Raw genomic sequence first — 19,568 nt, 5'->3', positions numbered from 1 at the left:
AGCTGCTATTTTAATAGCTAATTGAACGGATTAAAGTGTGTATCGATGTGAAATAAAATTATGTTTTCAAAGCTCCCCCCCCCCCCACGAAGAACTGCAGATGCTGAAAATCAGCAACATAAACAGAAATTGCTGGAAAATCTCAGCAGATCTGGCAGCATCTGTGGAGAGAAAGCAGAAAGTACAGTAATCTTTGAATCTTGATTCCATTGCGTTAATTCAACGCAGGCCAAGAGAGAAAAGTTAGACCAAAGGTTAAATCAGTTTGCTTTGTTTCAAGTCATTTGAGCAGTATTGCTTCATACAGTATTGCTTTAAATGATTACCATATGGACCCTTATGGATTTAGAAGTCGTCGATCTCCCACTCCTGGAATTATCATTAGATAGAAAATGCTGCCATTGGCAAATAGTACAAGTGTAAACTTTCAAAGCCATGTCCGTGTCCATGCAAAATAAATATTCAACTGCCGGAATTTTTTTCCTGGTTCTAAGTCCGATTGGAAGATGCTATTGTCACTGAACTACTGAAACGATAAGTTAGCATATTCTATGTATATATTTATATATTAATTATATATGTGGTTATTTCTGGAGATATTGTATTTTCACCTCTTAAAGGCTAAAAGTAAATTTACAATGACGCTTTCAGACTTCTCCTTATTTACATTGAATCACTACTTCAGTCATTGGTTATCACAAAACTGAACATGAAAAAGACTCAGAGCTCCTCTAGCGTTCCTGCTGTCGCCAATCCGTCTGAAAGAAATTACAAATGAAAATCTTGTTCTGTTCCACGTTGTCACAAAAAAAAGCAGCAAGTTGAACTGGTTAGCGTGTATGTGTGGAGCGGTAGGGAGTTGTCTCCAATTTGGCTGATAAAAGTTAAATTAACAAGCTTGTATTTGTCACTATAACTAGGTGTTGCTGAGTCCCACAAATGCATCAATGTTCTTCTCATTTCAAAACCCCCGTGAAGTAGGCGGTGTCTATCGGGTTAGCCGCGAGTTTGATTGGCCGGCTGGGCGGAAATAGTCTACAGCCGGCTTCTGAAGAGTGCAAGTGAAATGTCAGTTTGATAAAGACCTTTCTTTTTCCCCTTCCCCCTGCTCAGCAAATTAAGCTGCAGCTATGTCATGTTCGGAGAATTCAACTTCCAGCTCGTTTTCAGTGAAGTCTTTAATTTGCTCCAGACGGACTGAATCTTACTGTCCTGGGGCTTATTTGTCGTCCAGAGCGGACCAGGGCTACGGGGTACAGAATTGGCAAGTTGGCCTAGCACACCGTAAACAAGGGGAGATGAACAACCAGCAAGGTATAGGTTTGGTTCCACATCAGTACGTGTCTGGCATGCCAGGCATGGCCGGGTGGGCAAACCCGTCACCCTCCAACCACACAGCCCGGCTCCAACAGATAAACACTTACTCCTTTACGTCCAGCGTGAAGGAAGAAGCGAACTATTGTTTATTAGGCGGGGATAAATATTCGAAGACGCACTCCGAGGTTTCAGTCTACCCGAGGGTGATTTCTGAACTCTGCACAAATGGCAGTGGCAGGGTGCCCATGCCCAGCTATTTCCGTTCAGAATCGAGTTATTCATCAAACAAACCGACGGATTACAGCCAACCACAGCCAGCCACTGCTCCGTGCTCGATTCACTCCAGCATTCCCTTCACTTCTTCCTTCGCCACGTCGTCCTCTTCAAAACCAGGTGAAAAAGAACTAAAAGTGAGCGCCTCTAAAGAGCCGAGTCGCGGAATCCCGGGAAAAAACACAGGGGGAAGAGAAAGCACGTTTACACAAGAAACAGCAAAGTTACAGTTTCCTGGCGCGGATAAACCCGTTCCTGAGAAGGAAGTAAAAGGTGGGTAAGATCCTGAACGAAAGGAAGACAATGACATGGCATTTGGAGCAGGAACCTAGGAAATTCTCTCATCTGCGGCAAGGTGACTTTAATTAGGTTATAAAGGAGATATTTTTTCGTCTCCAGAGACAAAAATCCCTCAGTTCAAATTAATACCTTCAGTAATTTATAGGATAGACCCCATACCACAGAGTAAATTGCAAACACGTTTCAAGGACCTTTAAGGATCAAAACTGTTCCGAAAGCCACTCTTTAGTTGCAGGACAGCCCGGCACAAAATAGAAACAACTGACCAATGCAAAAAAGAATGCCAAGCGCAAGACATGCTTAAGGAGAAAACATAAAATTGCAATGACATTAAGCACACATGACATTAACATAAAACAGTTATGTTAGTAAGAAAAAACCATGCAATTATGTTTGTTAATATGTCTAAATAATTTCATGACCGCAAAATCTGTAATCACAATGTATACAAATATGCACAAATTGCAAACATATTACACCATTAAAATTTCATCGTATGAGTTTACATGTACATTACCCATGTATGCTTACATTATACTCAGAGACGACCAAAATGAATGGATCTGTTAAATATGTCCACGCATCTATTTTGCACATACAGAGAAATGTTGTGGGTAGAATTACAGGGATCGCTATTAAATAGTCATGTATTCATTAAAAAAACCTGCACTGAAGAATATCATTTCGAATGAAATCAGAGTTTGGAGCTATGATGCAAACATCTGCATTGGTGGCCAATGATATTTTCAGTGAACAATTGTGGCTATTGATGTGTTAGATTTAAGTCTGATGGTGAATGTACTAAGCGTCCCAGGCAGTCTTCCATCGATTGGTTCATTCATCTAAACAATTTGCAAGATTAAATTGTGAATTCCAAATCCTGAACATAACTAAAATGAGCTTGAAGGCAGCGTGTGACATCTATTTAAGGTCTATATGTTGCCATGGAGCTGGATTATGGCGCCGAAGAAAAATTACATCACGCGGCGCTGCAGAAGGATTGCGGTATTAAATGAGAACTCGCTGTCAGTAAATTAGGAATAAAAGAACCACGGGGGCAAATAAATTGAACCGACATGCTAATTTGTAATCCAAAATACTCCGAATGTTATTTCCTGGTAGGTACCTAAGATTCCAATAGCACTCTAGCTGTGAGCTGATTCTAACACAACGTTTGCGAAAAACGACGAATGTCGCAAGAGTTATCGCCGATTCTTTCAGAGACTGGCTATTGTCTAGTAGGTGAGTAAGCAATAAACCATGCTCCTCCTGTACTCTCCGGTAAAACGTACTTTTAAAATTCCGCTCACCCCCGCGCCCCCCCTCCCCCCCACACACACGCCCAACACCCAACAAAATCCTGAGCTGCTACGCAAGGCGAAAGCAGTGGTAAACACCAGGATGCAGTAATACGAAGGAAGTTATAATTAACTCTGATCCGCCATAACGGATTTCCTCCACCTACACTGGCCCACATAAAATAATGAAACATTGCAATATATAACCACTTTAGTTGCCTATAAGCCGGCAAATTCCTTTGTAAATTAAATTGCAACCCCAAACTGCTCCAGTGGCTGTTTCCTAATTTCTACTGGCTTGTATGTCTTTGTGGTATCAACGTAAATGTGCTGAAGTGAAGGGAACTCTGTCTATCTAGCACTGGTTTACTGAGTGTTTAACCACACAATTAAATGACACAAACAAGGGCATTGCAGATAGCATCAAGTAACAATGCGATACACAAATGATGTATTGTTATGCAAATCTGGAGCATGTTAAGCACACGGCTAAACTTTGCATTTGAGGCCAAGTATTGTAAAGGAGGCATAGTTGTCCATTGTTCCTCTAGATTTCCAGGGACCATCTCAGAGTTTGAATAACCTTAGAACTAGGACAAATACACTATCAATTCCATTCTTTTCACATCTTTTAAATGTGAATTGTAAATAGGAGCAATCATAGCAATTATTGATAACTCTGAGACTACATTAGAAACATGCATCTAAACATCAGATATGGTGGTTTTGGATTGGCAAAGTTTACTTATATAAACTTGTTTGGGACTTCTTTAATTAATAAAATTCTTTTGTAGCTGTGAAATCTCTGCTAATTTATTCTGAACAATGGATAGATTATCTGATCTGTGAGAAAGATTCCATCAGGTCGATTATAAATTTTATTTAGTTCTATCTATCTGGCAGTTCTCACTTTCTAACTACATGTAGTCTGTTCTCCATTACATATCAGTTAATTTCTCCAATTTCTGGGGGTTATTTGACTTCCATAGAATTTCCTTTTCCATAGATGTCAAAAGCGTTAGGATAAAAACTGCATACTACGACAACAATGCTTCCGCCATCTTTGTTGCATTGAAGTAACGTCAGCTTCACACAAAGAACCCAATAACGTGACAAAGTAGCTAATTGAGATGGAGGTCTGAAAATAGATTGGGGTTTTGATTATTTTTAAAATTGAACTGGTAGCTAACAAAGTACAAGTTACGCGACTTCCTTAATTGTGATTCCTAGATATTAGTAATTTCTACACCGTTTCAATGTGCAATATATATTTTGTTATGAAATAATAATAACAATGGCAACATAAACTCAAGAGTAGGGTTCACTCATTAGTTGTAAAATACGACTTTTCAGCATAGTACTGGCTTGTTTTAATCAGCAAATATTAGCACTATGCCTGAAAATGTAGTGCAAATTTGAACTTTATTATTTGAACTGAACCTCAGGTAATATAGTATTGTGTTTCTTGCAAGATATCCCTGTGAGAGTCACCTGAAACTTGTTGTGTAATTGTCTGTAATTTGAGTTCATACGAATCCACGGATTCAGCATGTTTCCATGCTGATTTGGGGACACAACCAAATAAAACATAACATTTGAATCGAAAATGTAGTAGAGTTTACAATTTGCACCCATATAATAAGAAACACAAACTGACATTGTAACATCTCATATAAACTATTGGAAAAATCTGGAGTGATTTCAGACTGCTTACTACATAGGTGCCCATGTTTTGGATCTTTGATGCATTCGGTAGGCAGCTGAAAGGAGAACGTTAAACATAAAATTCCTGATTTTACTTATTTGACCACAACCTATCTTTTCAACTGCATAACTATATCACATAAATGCTTTATCTATCTATTGTTCAGAATAAATTAGCAGAGATTTCACAGCTACATAGGAATTTTGTTAATTATAAAAGTCTCCAACCAAGTCTATTTAAGTCAACTTTGCCAATCCAAAATTACTGTATCTGTGGTTTAGGTGCATGCTTCTAATTTAGTCTGAGAGTTATCAATAATTTCTATCGTTGCTCATATTTGCAGTTTACATTTAAAAGATGTGACAAGAATGGAATTGATAGTGTATTTCTCCCAGTTCTAAGGTTATTCAAAGTCTAAGATGGTCCCTCGAAATCTAGAGGGACAATGGACAAACTATGCCTCCTTACAATACTTGGCCTCAAATTCAAAGTTTAGCCGTGTGCTTAACATGTTCCAGATTTGCATAACAATACATCATTTGTGTATCCCATTGTTGTTTGATGCTAACTGCAATGTTTTTGGATGACCAAAACAGACGCGGGAAACATTCCTAATATACGGCTGAATACTGGGATGTTGGCAAATAGTGTCGACACAACTTAATGGCAAATCGTGTCCGTATAATAATGCCTAGAGTTGTAAACAAAAACGTGGCCAGTCCATATTTATATAGAGACCAAAAGCAAAATATTTTCAAAACAGTAAATCCATGAGAAAAACAGAAAATGGCGAAATGCACGGCAGATCTGACAGCCTCAGTAGAGAGAGACAGAAACAGTTAACATTTCAGTTCGTTCTGTTGAAATGTCACGACCTGAAAACGTTAACTCTGTACCCCTCTCCACAGATGCCGCCAGAACTGCAGAGTTATTTACAGCATTTTCTGTTTTTGTTCCATTTACAGAGTCGTTGAGTAGTGATACTCAGATATTCTTCGCGTGTTTCAGCTCAGCCAGTTGAAATTTGGTCAGTAAGGAACTATCCCCTGCACCACACACGCCGAATATTTTAACTCTATATCAGCAGTATCTTTGTGAGTGTTGTTATATCTGCATGCTGATAAGCTTACAATGACTGAATATGTAATATTGATTTATATTCCATGACTTTGGACCTTTTCCATAAAATCAAGAACTGTATAAGGGTGTAACTTGCATTAATGGAATTACATCAATGCTGTCATCTTAAATGGTTAGTGGGTAACTGCATTTGCAATCGAGTTACTTTAGAGATATGGAAAACTTGCAGCACAGATGGAGGCTATTCGGCTCACTGAACAAGAAGATGCTACAGTTTTATTGTAACTGTCGGATTTCACGAAACGACATGTTTTAGTGCCCGAGAAAGTCAAATACCTGTATTTTGCCACGATAGACTGTAAAGATGTCGAGCGACTGTGGTATTGTGCCTACAGGTTGAATATATTGATTTTTTTTGTCAATGATGTATTCTGGTGCATGATATTTTAGGATGATGCAATAACGTTGGTGGAAGCAACTAAATTCGACTAATACTATAAAGGCGTTCACCTCAGAGATATTATTATTTTTATAACGAGAAACTATTTAAAAATCTAAAATCTTATGGAGAAAGAGATCAATATAGAGCATTGCATCCCTACATTCACAATAAGACGATGAATTGCATTAGAATGTGTCATTTGCTTGCATCCACTCCAGCAAAAGGAATGCTAGACTGTCAGGGAAAAAAAAATAAAATGAGAAGTGTGGAGAAGCCTTATAAAATGCCTGATGACTTCCTGTTTAAAACAGTTGGACCTATGGTTCTATTTTATTGTCCTCAGCTCACAACTGTTTTCCCTTCCTTGCATAAACCAGAACCTTGGAGATAAAGTCCAGAATAAAAGCCTTTATACCGGGGTTAACCGTTATGTGGCATGTAACAAATGTGTTCTAAAACTGTACTCAGCAAGGTCGTTGCATAAAACATTGTCTCTGGAAAGTTAACAAGTGTTTACATGCACTTTCCTGGATGCAGTAGAAAATAAATATGCTTACTTTAAACCAGTTACTCACACTTTTAACATAATTTTACCATTATTAATTTGAATTTTAGTTTAGGTTGTGTTTCATTGCAAACTAAATTAGCTGTGTTTTAAACATAATGCTGTTTTTGAAATAAAGCTTTAGGCACTATCGTGTCTTTTTGTAATATCAAAGGGATTGTCCGTAATGTATTATGTATTGTCCGTAATAGTTTCTTCTATTACCTTCATCTCTGTATTGTTAGGAATCAAGTTTTAGTGCCACGTGCATTCGTGAAAATGCCTTATAATGAACCTAATTAGACCCTCCCGCTGGTATTTGTCCAGGTACATGATATTCCTTTGAGTACAGTTGCCGAAACTGTTATATAGGCCTAAAGTTGAATCAAGCAGGTAATGCTCCATCGTGAAACACCCTTCTATACCATACGCTAATACGAAGCAGGATAAAATATGGAGTGTTCATATTCCCCTAGCTGACTATGTGCCGAAAATCCTAACCCTCCCCATTCTCAGTCGGGATACCTTTTTGCAATTCCTGAGTCATTGGTGGTGAAAGGGAGGAAAACAGAATCTATTTTACTCTATAGGTCGTTTGACAATGTGTTTTTCCCGATTGACAGAGAGTACAAAGACTGAGAATACGATAAACTGGCTGTCTGCAAAGGGCGGAAGAAAGAAACGCTGCCCATACACCAAGCAACAGACACTGGAACTTGAAAAGGAATTCCTCTTCAACATGTACTTAACTCGAGAGCGCCGCCTGGAGATCAGCCGGAGTGTGAATCTAACCGACAGACAAGTCAAAATTTGGTTTCAAAACCGAAGAATGAAACTGAAAAAGATGAGCAGGGAGCACAGAGTTCGAGAAATATCGGCTACTTTCCCGATTTGATGAAAGAGCTGTTTTTAAGATTAAAGTATACGAGATGGCGGACGATATCAAACGTCTCGTTAAAACAGTTCGAGCGCGACAACAGCATTGATGGGGGTGGGTCTTGGGTTGGGGGGTGGTGGTGAGAGGTTGCAAGTTCAGATGTCTAGTCACTACAACAACAATGAGCTAGCAAAGCAGAAGGGACATGGGCGGATGAAGGACTTGCAAGTTCAAACTAACTAAACATAACAAAAGGTACTGATTTAGTTGTCGAAAGAACATAGACTGAATATTTAAGTTTGCTGGCCAGAAGCTCATTAACAGCCATCACATAACTTAGTGTCCTATCGCTTAATCGTGAGGAAAAGAACTCAAAGAATGTTCCAAAAAGGCAATAAAAGCCAACTTGTTTTCTCCATCTTGTCCTTTTTCTTGGGTTTAATCGACGTATAGTTAATACCACACATATATGTTATGCTCAAAAGAGCAGTTCTTTCATGTCTGACACTTTCTCTTATTATGGAGACAGCAGTGAAATCGGCACCTACCATAGTATTCCATCTGTGCTGGCATACATCATGTACAAGAGTGTTAGCTTATAGCAAGAAACCAGCCTCAAACTAAGCAGACATATTGAATCAATTAGAGTGGGTAATTATAGAAAAAACTTGGTAAACCATAGGATAAATTGTGAATTTTTCCTTGCATTTGGATAGATGCCATTATATTTTGGCTTAATATAACACAGTTTCCTCAATTTGTGAGAGAACATAATGATAAACATGTACTCTCATTGTTGGTCATCCTATCCTGAATCTTTCTTGTCTTTAAGCACGGAACAATAATTATTTAAGTAGGTTATTGCTGGTTATTGTAAAAAAACGTGCAATTCTTTTGTAGACGTCACATGCTTTCAGTAGACTGTTTCCTCATTATAATGTCAAATATAAAATTAATTTAAAATGCTTCCAAGTGTTCCAAATGAAACCATTCTTTTTTCTTTTCACTTCATGACCTCTAAAGCATGATTGAATTGATATAAATGGAAATAAGCAAACTATGAAAAATTGCATGTGTATTTCATAGAGGTTGTAATATTGATGCTTGAATTAGTTCAGTATCCTTTACATTGCAACGTCTTGAAACTTTCACACAATAAATTGGTTGGAGAGTGAATTGATCATTTTACAGTTAAATAAAATATTCTTCTGCCGACTTGACTTAAAATAACAGCTAAGCCTGAAGATTTGTATTAAATGCAATGCTGCTGAAAATGTAAAACATTAATTGGATACAAATTGATCAAAATAAACCTTAAAATTAAAAATGCAAGCATTAAGATTCACCTCAATTTAATTTTCTAAATGCAATTGTTATAAGAACACAGATTTTGTTGTAGCTTTAATGTTTCTTTGATTAACATGGAATGGCCAAACTTTAGTTGACCAGTTTATTCTTCTTAGAACAATAACATTTTAACATGGATTCCCACTAGTTGTGACTTTCCTTTTTCATCGAGAACTGCTACTGATCTATATTTTTCTATTTATACATACATTACCTCAAAGCTTCTTGATTCACATTGGAGTAAAAGCCATCTGCATGGAGAGTATGGGTGGTGGTAGGTATTGGGCACTGACCTAGTTAACAATATGCAGATTTAATTTTGTTGTTTTATTTCCTCATGCTGTTCTGCATTAGAGATGTGATGTGAAGCTTCCTAGCGAAATGTGAATGGAATGTGAGAACTAATAAATTGATAAGAACTCACAATAAAAATTACAACTTACGTGCAACTGCAGACTGAGATAAATATAAACACAGACGAGTTCTTGGTCAGTCAGTGTTCTGGTGTGGATCAGCAGTTGTTTGTTTGAACTTCTCTAGCATGAATGATATGAATATGCAGGAATTATTTCAAGCCTACATCCAAACATACGACAAATATCCATTATACGTTTTGCAGTGAACTATACACTTAATGGGCATTATATACTACAATTAAAATAGGATTGTGCTTAAGAATAAGATGTATCTTAAATGTCTACCAAAATTATGAAAATGTACAGTGATCTGTCCTCTCATTTACTTTGACATATGTGATTTTAGGTAGCGATTTCAGATAACAAATGTGTAATGTCATATAACATGTAATATTTATTTTTATTAATGTAAAGCTATACCAAAGACTATTAACGTCGCATTTATCACCTCTTGTCTACTGCTGTGCACACTGAATTCCGTACCTACTTGTATGAGAGGGAAATGAAAGAATATGTTAATATTTGGGGACCATATGTAAATCCACAAGTAACTGTTTAAATGATATGTTTTACTTTCATGGTGTAAACGAAGTTTTGTTGAATAGCATGTTCTGTATATTGCACGTCTTAAATTGGTTGCATTATTTCCTAAGCCTTATCAATATTAAAATTCAAATTTAAAAATAAGCAAAAATGTGTTTGGTGCATTCTATAGTTCTTAATACTCTTTTTTAATGTCTGAAAGTCTGTTAAGGTTTGTTGTGAGTCTTTGCTGACTAGTGGCTCTTTCATCAAGCCTGACTCAAATATATCACGGACATTGGTTGGCTGATTGTGAACCCGTGAAATTGACCTGAAATGGACAAGTTGATGGTTGAGAAAAAAAGACAGGGAATTCCGATGCTTCCATCCCTAAAGAAAACCCTGCAGTCTGAAATTTATTTGGTATCCGGTGTCGGTGATTTAAATACCATCGAGACGGTTGTAACTGACTGTGGGCACTGATGATGCTCCATGTACGACCACGTCCGCTTTTGTGAAGTTTTATGGCTTGTAAATATGTTTGGCAATTTGCTGTCATGTAGCACTTGTTGGACTTAGGCAGATTGTCTCCAAGCGGCATGCTACACAGCACAGATTTAAGATCAGGAAAATGGTCACACTTTGCTTGGCAAACTGCGAGTGGAAAATCGTTAATTGTTGTCCACATTTGTTTTCAAGACTTTGGAAAACATGCTGAAAATGGTAGGGTCTTGTTGTCACGTTTCATTGGTGTTTTTCCAGAGCCCCTTTAAGAATGGTTATAATCAAATTGACTTGGTAGAAAATTAAATATTTGAATTTCTTGAACTTTCTCACTACAATGGTCTGTTGATGATGTTAAAAAGTGCAAGCGTTGATCCTTTATCAGTATAGTGCGACCGATTGTTTATTATATGTTTATTCGTATGTCCAGCGAGTCCGAAGTGGTGCAATGTATCTTTTTGGAATAACTAAAAAAAATAGATGCAGTTTGGAGCCGTCAGTAACTGAGATTTGTAAATATCCCGCCTCCATCTCCTTTCTTAGAAAATGAGACAATTTTATTAATTTAGTTGTTATTTAAAGAATGATGCTTAGTAAAACATACCTTACAATGTCATCTTTATTTTGGTGTTCGAATTGAACTTCACTCGTTAGGTCCAGTCTATGGCGCATGTGAGATGGAACTGCTGTGTGACTTAGGTAGTTTCATGTTGTTGGGCTTCTGTTTGATCGCAGTGACAAGAAACTGCCTGAATTACTCCAGTTATTGTCATCGCAAACTTTTGGAATTTAGTTAAAAAGAAGTAACTCTGGTGTTCTGATGCCCGAAGGAATGGTTCCTGTGACAAACCACTTTATATATTGCGAACTTATAAACAGCGATATTGCAGATTAACAGAAATACTTATCTATCCTATTGGCTATCTGTCCGATACATGGATATATTCTAAAATAACAATATTTATGTATTATGATAAAGTTTTAAACAATTGTGTATATTTTCTAGTGATAAATGCACAATTTTGAATTGACTTGTAATTGTAAGCAACACTAGTTTGATCCGATTTTCTATTCGTCAGAAGTAATTGCATAGACAGATAGATTATTCGATTAAACATTGAATAAATTAATAGATATCTAACTCAACAGCGCAGAGGAATGAACTGGTAGTTGTATTCCCAGGTTTCAATCCGCCAGTAATATCTGCACCGTCTCTATCCATTAACGACATTATTAGACGTTTTCTTGTAAGACAGACAAGGGGATAATGCACCCCCAGAAAGCTGAAAGTCTGACGATATACAAGATTTATTTCTGTAGCATATTAAGTACGTAGAACAGTTTTTATACACTCGGATTATGGTCGAAGGGCGCCAAATATCTTCCAATCACAATTGACAGCGCTCTTCATTCTCCAATGTCATGTTATCAAGGCTTATAATGTGCAGTAGTTGCGTTGTGTTTTGTGTTTGTTTTATATAGCGCAATGTGCCCAGTCATAAATGATAATGTCGTTATCACTTAATCATTAACAATGATTGTTCAGTCTATCACAATATTGCTGTAGATTAAATAAATTAGTCTGGATCAATATTACTCTAATAAGATACATCTGAATATAACTCATAGGCTTTTAAACTGGAGGCATCCAATTGTAAAAAGACATTAGACAAGCTTCCAATGAGATTATTGCCAGTTGACGAGGAAGCATTAGTGCTGCCCTAATGGATTTTTATTTTGTTCGTTTACATATCGAAGTATCAATTGAGTGACTTTCCATAGATATTCTTCAATTCGTTCTATTTTGTTGTCAGCTTGGAACCTGCGAATTAAGTATCAGCTACTGTTTAAAATACATGCAGGAAAACATATACCGGCGTCATTTAGCCTCCCGAGTGACTTTTGGAATATAATCTCAGCTAAGGAAAAATGGAAACTATGTACTGTATTTACCTTTTAACAGCAATTAGGTGTCGGAGCAAATTCCACCATAAACTTCAGCTGATTGCCATTTATTCACCATCTTTAGTATAATACTTGTGACGGTACTTTGTTTTCTTGACTATCTGCGTTTTTCCACTGGATTATGAATTGAACCAAACGTGAGAGTGCAACAAACAAACTTACTAATGTTGAAGTTATAACTGCGTTGAAATGACTGAAGCTTAATTGGGTTGCGCAGCGTGCTGAGACATGAGCAAAATGGATTGCTTTCTTAAGCTTTAGGCTTAAGTTAAACCTCTTTTTAGAATCTAAATGTCGGTTGCCGCCAAATGGCCTGCAGCTACCACGAACGATGGATCTTTTCCTATCCATAATGCAACTTGCTGTGTTTGGAGACACTGGCCAATTTTGCTTGGCGCAGATCGGATTTTTTGTAAACTTCAGGAGGTATATTATATAAGCTCGAAATTTACAAGGAAGACCGACGATTTCCCCAATAAAAGCATTTAAACATATTATTAAAACCCTCGTTAAAGCACAGATCCGAGAAATATCATAAATGGTCGTTTATCGTGTGATATATTACTGTTGAAACGCAGTTCCCAGTCGTTGGCGAAGGTGCCTTTTGCGTCTGTTTTCCTGTATTGACACAATTGAAAACTGCCCATTCACTCAATAACTGAAAACTCCTTAGTTGCGAAAAAACGTGAGTGCATACTTTAATTGATAGTGATTTTTAATGCTATTAAGCAAATTGTTTCTACTGCTTTTTGTGCATTTAAGATAAGTTTTAGATGCAAAGGGGGAAACACTGCATATCCCAGCTTTAACTTCCAACTGGGAAGGACAACGACAGTGCTAGTGTCAAGTTGTCAATTCAAAGTACTCAACCAAAAGATAGGGAGTGTGTTTGATGTATATTTTAGGATTTGAACAGCAATATACTCGCAGAGCGACTGCTTCAGCTTGAGAAAAATCACACAAGTAAAATCGTATAACTCGGTTTATTTTGAGTAAACAGATAAGTCAATTTATTTCGCGCAATAAATAACGAATTATTTGTATTGTTCACACACATAAAGCGGTTTAGAAGATATACATTGTGGCATTGTGGAAGTCTATTTTCTTTTATTGCATACAAATGTCCACCATGTAATTTTAGGGAATCTAAATTAAAGGTCAAAACTTGCATATTTAGCTCTGGTAACAACAATCGCTAATATATTCCCTTTTATTCATGACTGAAACATCCATTTGATACCGATGTTCAGACGGCCTCTCCAAGTCTAGCTGTCCTTTTAAAGGGATGCCTTCCTCTGAAACAATTGTCCTTGTTGATTATTTAGACTAGACATTATTCATTGATGTTAAATGGAGACGTTCCTTTCAGCATCCTACCGGTTTAAGAACTTGTTTTAAAATGCGCTGCCTTGAAGTGTAGAAGAGCGTTAAATTAATTTCTCCCAAGTATTTCATCTAAACTTTCGAATTCATCATGGCGGCAAAATATATATTATCAACAAAGTGCAGGCGAGTGGATGAGGGGATTATTTTTAATCAAATGCATTACCACAAAGAGCAAAAAGAATCAAAATGCAAAATAATTTTGTGAATCTTGTGAGATATTTATGGCATGATGCTAACAACCAATTTTAGTACATCGGTGAAACGTTTCATTGATCTTATCTATTACTTGCATATTCTCAAAAATATTCGCGTCACCGTATCTTATAACTTAGCAAAGTGCTTGCATGTATTTACTTTTTACTATGGAGGATTCTTTTGGTATTCAGGATATAGTGGGTCTCCAATAATATCATTAACGAACATTCAGATGTTCATCTCAGCCGTTAGTTCGCCTTATTTCTCAGTACTCATTACTACTATCTCAATGGAAGCTACACTTGTAAATGAGCAGCCTTGCCGATATCACCTGCCTACCAGCATAAACGTTCAAAGTTAAAACTCAAATATTCGACGAATTATTTCCGAGTCTAAATAATTTATTTTTCATTTTTAATTATTTTTTTCCTGATCTGAGCAATATATTTTGAGTCGTGAATTTTATAATATAAACCATTGACAAAATTAGAATTTAAAATTTTATATAAATTGTCCCCCCACTGTAATTTCCTTCATTGCCTTCGCCATCGTTCGTCCTTCACTAATACTCAAATCTCTTCCAACGTAATTCTTTGCATCAGCGGAATCAAATAAAATCAATGCTTCTAATCGACCTCTAAATTAGTGTGTTAAATGCAAAGTAATGTTAGTTTTCACTAATAAGTTACATTTCTTTTAAAGTGATTTGTAATTTAAAAGCCGAATAGTTTTCTACCCATGTAAATCTTTCATTGCCCACCGAATTTTACTGGAATGTACGCATTTCACTGGTCGAACGTGGTTTTAGAACTTTCATTCACAATTTCCCCTAGCTTCATGATACAAAATCTTTCTTCGCTCTTTTTCTCATGGGAAGAGTATCTCCCAGAACTAACAGAAAAGATAACAAGAGAAAACGTAGCTTACATTTAAAATTAAGCTGTAACAATGTATTTGAATGCACAATAATTATTCACTTGTTCACCATAGTTCAATATTGTTTTGAGGGTTGGCTTTCCGTTTTCCTTTGTTCCAAAGTCGACTAGAGAGCAATTTGAAATCACACATCATAAAAAAATGCAGAATAATACGTAACAGTGGCTTTCATATAACTGTGAGCTTTAAAACATCACAATGGGAACAAAAAATACTTTGTTAGCTGGAAATGCAGGTACCGGAACGAGAAACTATTTCAAATCCAATTTGTTCTAATTCTCCTCAACTGCAGACTTGGGGCTGAATTAAAATTTGAAGGGAAATTAACGGTTCGTCTTCTCACGTTTCCGTGCATTTTCACTGCAATCTCTGCTCTATAAGGTCTAAAGTTGTCACCCATCATACGCACACATATTTCCTTCAATTGCACCAGAACCTCGGGCTAATATTGCTAACTCCAATCTGTACGATCCAAACCGCCAAACTCAACAGTACACATCAACCGCAAATATCGCAATAATTATCTGCTGCGTTAATTGCATTTAACATTTGATATGTTGCAGGTTTAAGATATTAACAGCAATAAGAAAGCTAGCGATGATGAGAACTGGTGTGAGAATTTGTCACACGACGTAAGATTAATTAGGAAACAAAATAGTTCCTTCAAAATGTGTCCATTAAAGTTAACCAGGTTTTATATTGTGAGGAATAGTTGCACCATACGAATCTATCTGTGGTGCTGTTCATTGTTCAATCCCCTTTTTACCTCTAAAAGTATTTAATATTGGGGGAGGGGGCGATGCTAATTGTTTAACCCCCATTGCGGATTGATTTACGTTTTATTGTCGCTTTGTCGGCCTCATGAAAACTTTAACCAATCGTTTCGCAGATAGCCCACAACATATTAGCTAACTCTACTTTGTTAGTTGAGAAGTTGAGAGAACAATTTCTAGTCTTACATATAATTTCTCAATGAATCGGAGTGTATGATGTTTGACAATGTCGATCTCTGGTGCAATTGGCAACTACTTTGTCGATTCACTTATAAGTCATGAAAGCGAGGGATCGCCTGCAACAAAGTTTGCTTCTGGGCAATATTTAGTCTCCAGACAGCCGCGAGTCCCCGAACATCCCGAATTTCCTGCTTGTAATTTTCAGCCGAAATCTCCCGTGTTCGGCACCTCTTGGGCCCCCGTGTACGGCCAGCCTTCTGCGAATGTTTCCACTTTGTACCATCCGTATGTCCAGTCTCACCCCATTCAGCCTGATAGCAGGTACATGCGGTCCTGGTTAGACCCGACCCCCAGGACTGTGTCCGGACCCGGAATGCCTTCCAGCGGTCACGATTCATTGAAAGCAGAAACACCGGCGACTCATGGCGGCGAAACCCTACCAGCAGCGCTTCAAAAATTACATGGTGAATATTTGGAGAGCGAAACCATTTGCTCCGGGAAAGCGCCGTGCTACGAAGACAGCATGTGTGAAGAGAAAGGAGACAAAGAGACATCAGAACAAAGTAAGTATTTCGAGAAATCTACTCGATTTATCCAAATGAAAGTAGTTTATAAAGCTCGTACAAAAAACGCGATTGAAGTCAGGTTCCAATTAGAAGGTAGTTTACTCCCAGTTTAGCCTCAAGTATTTAACTGGTTTTATGTTGCTTGTTATTTAATGCGCCTCCGTTCTATTTTATGGGTTACACAAGTAAACACCTGCAAACCCTTAATGGCGGATTCGCCAGTTTATCTTCTACGAGGCAATAAATAAATGAAAGAATAAATAAAACGTATTCACTCTTGTTATTTTCCGTTTGAACTAATCTCCTGAAAAACTATGAACCCAAGAAACAAAATGTGCGCCATGCCAATTTTATATGAAGCTGCGGAGAAGGGAGAAAGGAAGCAATTTTATGCAGTGCAGTCGGCTTCAATTTACTTCTAACTTGCAACGGTGGTAATGAAAAACAAAATGAAGCCTTTACAACTCCAGACCGCCCAACAATTTTCAGTTCAGTAACGTATTTTACTAATGGATAAACGCTTAGGAGTATTGAATATAACACACACACACACACAGACACACTTAGCTAGGTCTAGCTAGGTCGATACAACGGTGAAAGAATCCTCCCATAAGCACTGTAATGTTAGAAATGCATCTAAAAGATAAGATCCTAATATAATTCTTATTCTTATCCGATTATTTTCCCCTTCACTCATCTTCAGGCAATCCTTCTGCAAATTGGTTGCATGCCCGCTCTACAAGGAAGAAAAGATGTCCTTACAGCAAATATCAAACCCTGGAGCTGGAAAAGGAATTTCTGTTCAACATGTACCTCACCAGGGACCGGAGGCACGAAGTAGCCCGTCTTCTGAACCTGACTGAAAGACAAGTCAAAATCTGGTTTCAAAACAGGAGGATGAAGATGAAAAGACTCAGTAAGGAGCATGTAAAAGAGTTCGAGTGACGAGCTATTGAGATTTAACTTTAGCGCGTAGCCGGTTTTTGCTGTCTCTGCAATTTATCCTTTAAGGACTGTAGTTCTGAGAAAGCCAACATGCATCCACAGCAAAGAATGATCAGAAAGTAAGGTTTAAACATCCAGCAATTCGGCTATTTATTTCGAACATTTTAGTGCATTCATTCAGGGAATAGAGTCACGTGTAAAGAATTTTATTGCAGGATATTAAGAAATACAACTTCCTCCCATTCTCATCCACTCTAACAGCCAGAGAGAGCAGAGTGCTTTTATTCTCGCCACCTTTTCTCTCTTTATGACTTAAAAAAAAACTTCGTGTTATTTATAAATTGCTACAATTTCTGTCAATGCTTTGGTGTTGGCCTTTCACGCGGGACCAGGATGGACCGCGCTCCAAAGCAACGCTTTACAAAAAGGATCCTTGTTCAGCTGCGATTAAATTTTTGGGACTTTGTTGGCGGCAATGAGTTAACATGACATGTTTGCAACAGTTTACATGCAAAAAGTCGAAGGTTTATAATCCATTTTGAAGACATCACATCGCGGTTGAATTAAGTGCTGTTTCCATGATTCCTGTATTTCTTTGATTTGAGCATTTGCTTGTTTCAGTGGAATTGTGACTACTGTTTAAACCAAGCGATAGTTTAGTTTCCCATTCTGATTTCTGTATCCCTTAGTCTGCGTGTTTGAGTGAATGTGGATCTGGCATTTTCTTTCAATGTCTGATGCTCCTACGGTTTAATTTGGTAGCGATCACCTTTGCTAAGTGTTTGTCCAACTATTGGTAACTGTTACCACGTGAATAGTTTTTGAAAATGTTCTAATATTTCAGCAAGAATGTCCAACTGTCGAAGCGAAAATTTAATGATCTGCCGTATAGAACCTCGTGACATTTTAGAAATAAAACAGTGTAGGAATATCTGACGAATTATGATTACAGACTAGATTGCACAAAAGGAGGTTGGCAACAAGGATCAGCTCAAAAGAATACAGTTTAGGAATAATAACACTTCTGATGACAACCTGTCCAATGTGAAACTGGTATTTATATCCGCGGATTTTGTAGGTTTGTCCCGATTTTACATTTAAGCTAAATGAACTAACCGTTTTACATTTTTAACAATCCAAATTCCTGCTGACCTTCAGGTTTAGTTATTTCATTCCGGAGCTCTCCGACGTCAGCGGCGCAGGCTTGCACTATTCTAATGTGATTTATTAACGTTAATTATAAATTAAACCCGCTGAATGGAATCAAATATTTTGAATCCACCGTTCTATGTACACCTAACATGATTATTAGATGTAAATATACGAATGTATTAAAAAAAAGCTGCAAAATAAAATGCTGCTGAAAGTTTGGAAACGCAATTTCCCCCCGACCTTGCGTCTACTGTTTAAAATCTTGTCTTATTCTTGGTTGTGGACATAAACCTCGTTCTGTCAATGATGCCTGAAAATTCATTAAACCAAAGGAGAATAGTTCTATTTATTAAATAAGATCGTCGAATAATTACTAGAAACTGAAAAGACGTATTTAGAACCCTGAAAATAAAGTCGATTTCTAAAATCCCAACAAAACCAAATCATTTATCTGATAAACCATTGGCCATTTCTAGGGACAAGACCCCTGATTATGCTGGACATACCGACAAAAAAAACAGTATTTTATTCAATTCTCCCGATAAATCCTCTCCAAGAGTGGGCACAGTGGCGTGTCGTCAATAGAGAGGCACAGAGGCTCTGAGTGCATGCAACTGCTGAGAAGAAGCATGGAACTAGGCAATGTGTTTCCGTAAATAACGTTAAATAAAAATACCTCCGTCTCATGAAGAATCGCCTCACCGAATGAAACATAAACTCAAGTTGTTGGGGTGGATATGAAATGCAAAAGCTCATGCTTCACGTGAATTCCAGGGGATTTAGTTCGCATCCAGTAAGTTGTTCTCTTACTTTCCATGAGTTTATTATCTCAGAATCTGAAATAT

At 37.3% G+C, this 19,568-nt stretch overlaps 2 protein-coding genes across 2 annotated transcripts; both read left to right on the top strand.

The window, feature by feature from the left end:
* Window positions 1-1,098: 1,098 nt before the first annotated feature.
* On the top strand, window positions 1,099-10,274 carry hoxb10a (homeobox B10a). Its single transcript, XM_043674770.2, has 2 exons — window positions 1,099-1,863; window positions 7,583-10,274. The coding sequence occupies exons 1-2, from the start codon at window positions 1,131-1,133 to the stop codon at window positions 7,852-7,854; spliced, it is 1,005 nt and encodes a 334-aa protein (XP_043530705.2). The 5' UTR covers window positions 1,099-1,130; the 3' UTR covers window positions 7,855-10,274.
* A 1,210-nt stretch (window positions 10,275-11,484) lies between these two features.
* Window positions 11,485-18,951, top strand: hoxb9a (homeobox B9a). Its single transcript, XM_043674774.2, has 2 exons — window positions 11,485-16,623; window positions 17,330-18,951. Exons 1-2 carry the CDS (start codon window positions 16,107-16,109, stop codon window positions 17,569-17,571), a joined length of 759 nt encoding a protein of 252 aa, XP_043530709.2. The 5' UTR covers window positions 11,485-16,106; the 3' UTR covers window positions 17,572-18,951.
* Window positions 18,952-19,568: the final 617 nt, after the last annotated feature.

Source organism: Chiloscyllium plagiosum, unplaced genomic scaffold (assembly GCF_037043375.1).
Source record: "Chiloscyllium plagiosum isolate Xiang-an unplaced genomic scaffold, Cpla_swu_hap1 HiC_scaffold_32, whole genome shotgun sequence".
NCBI lineage: Eukaryota > Metazoa > Chordata > Chondrichthyes > Orectolobiformes > Hemiscylliidae > Chiloscyllium > Chiloscyllium plagiosum.
Note: the sequence above shows the minus strand (reverse complement) of the source record. Positions and strands in the feature narration are given on the sequence as shown.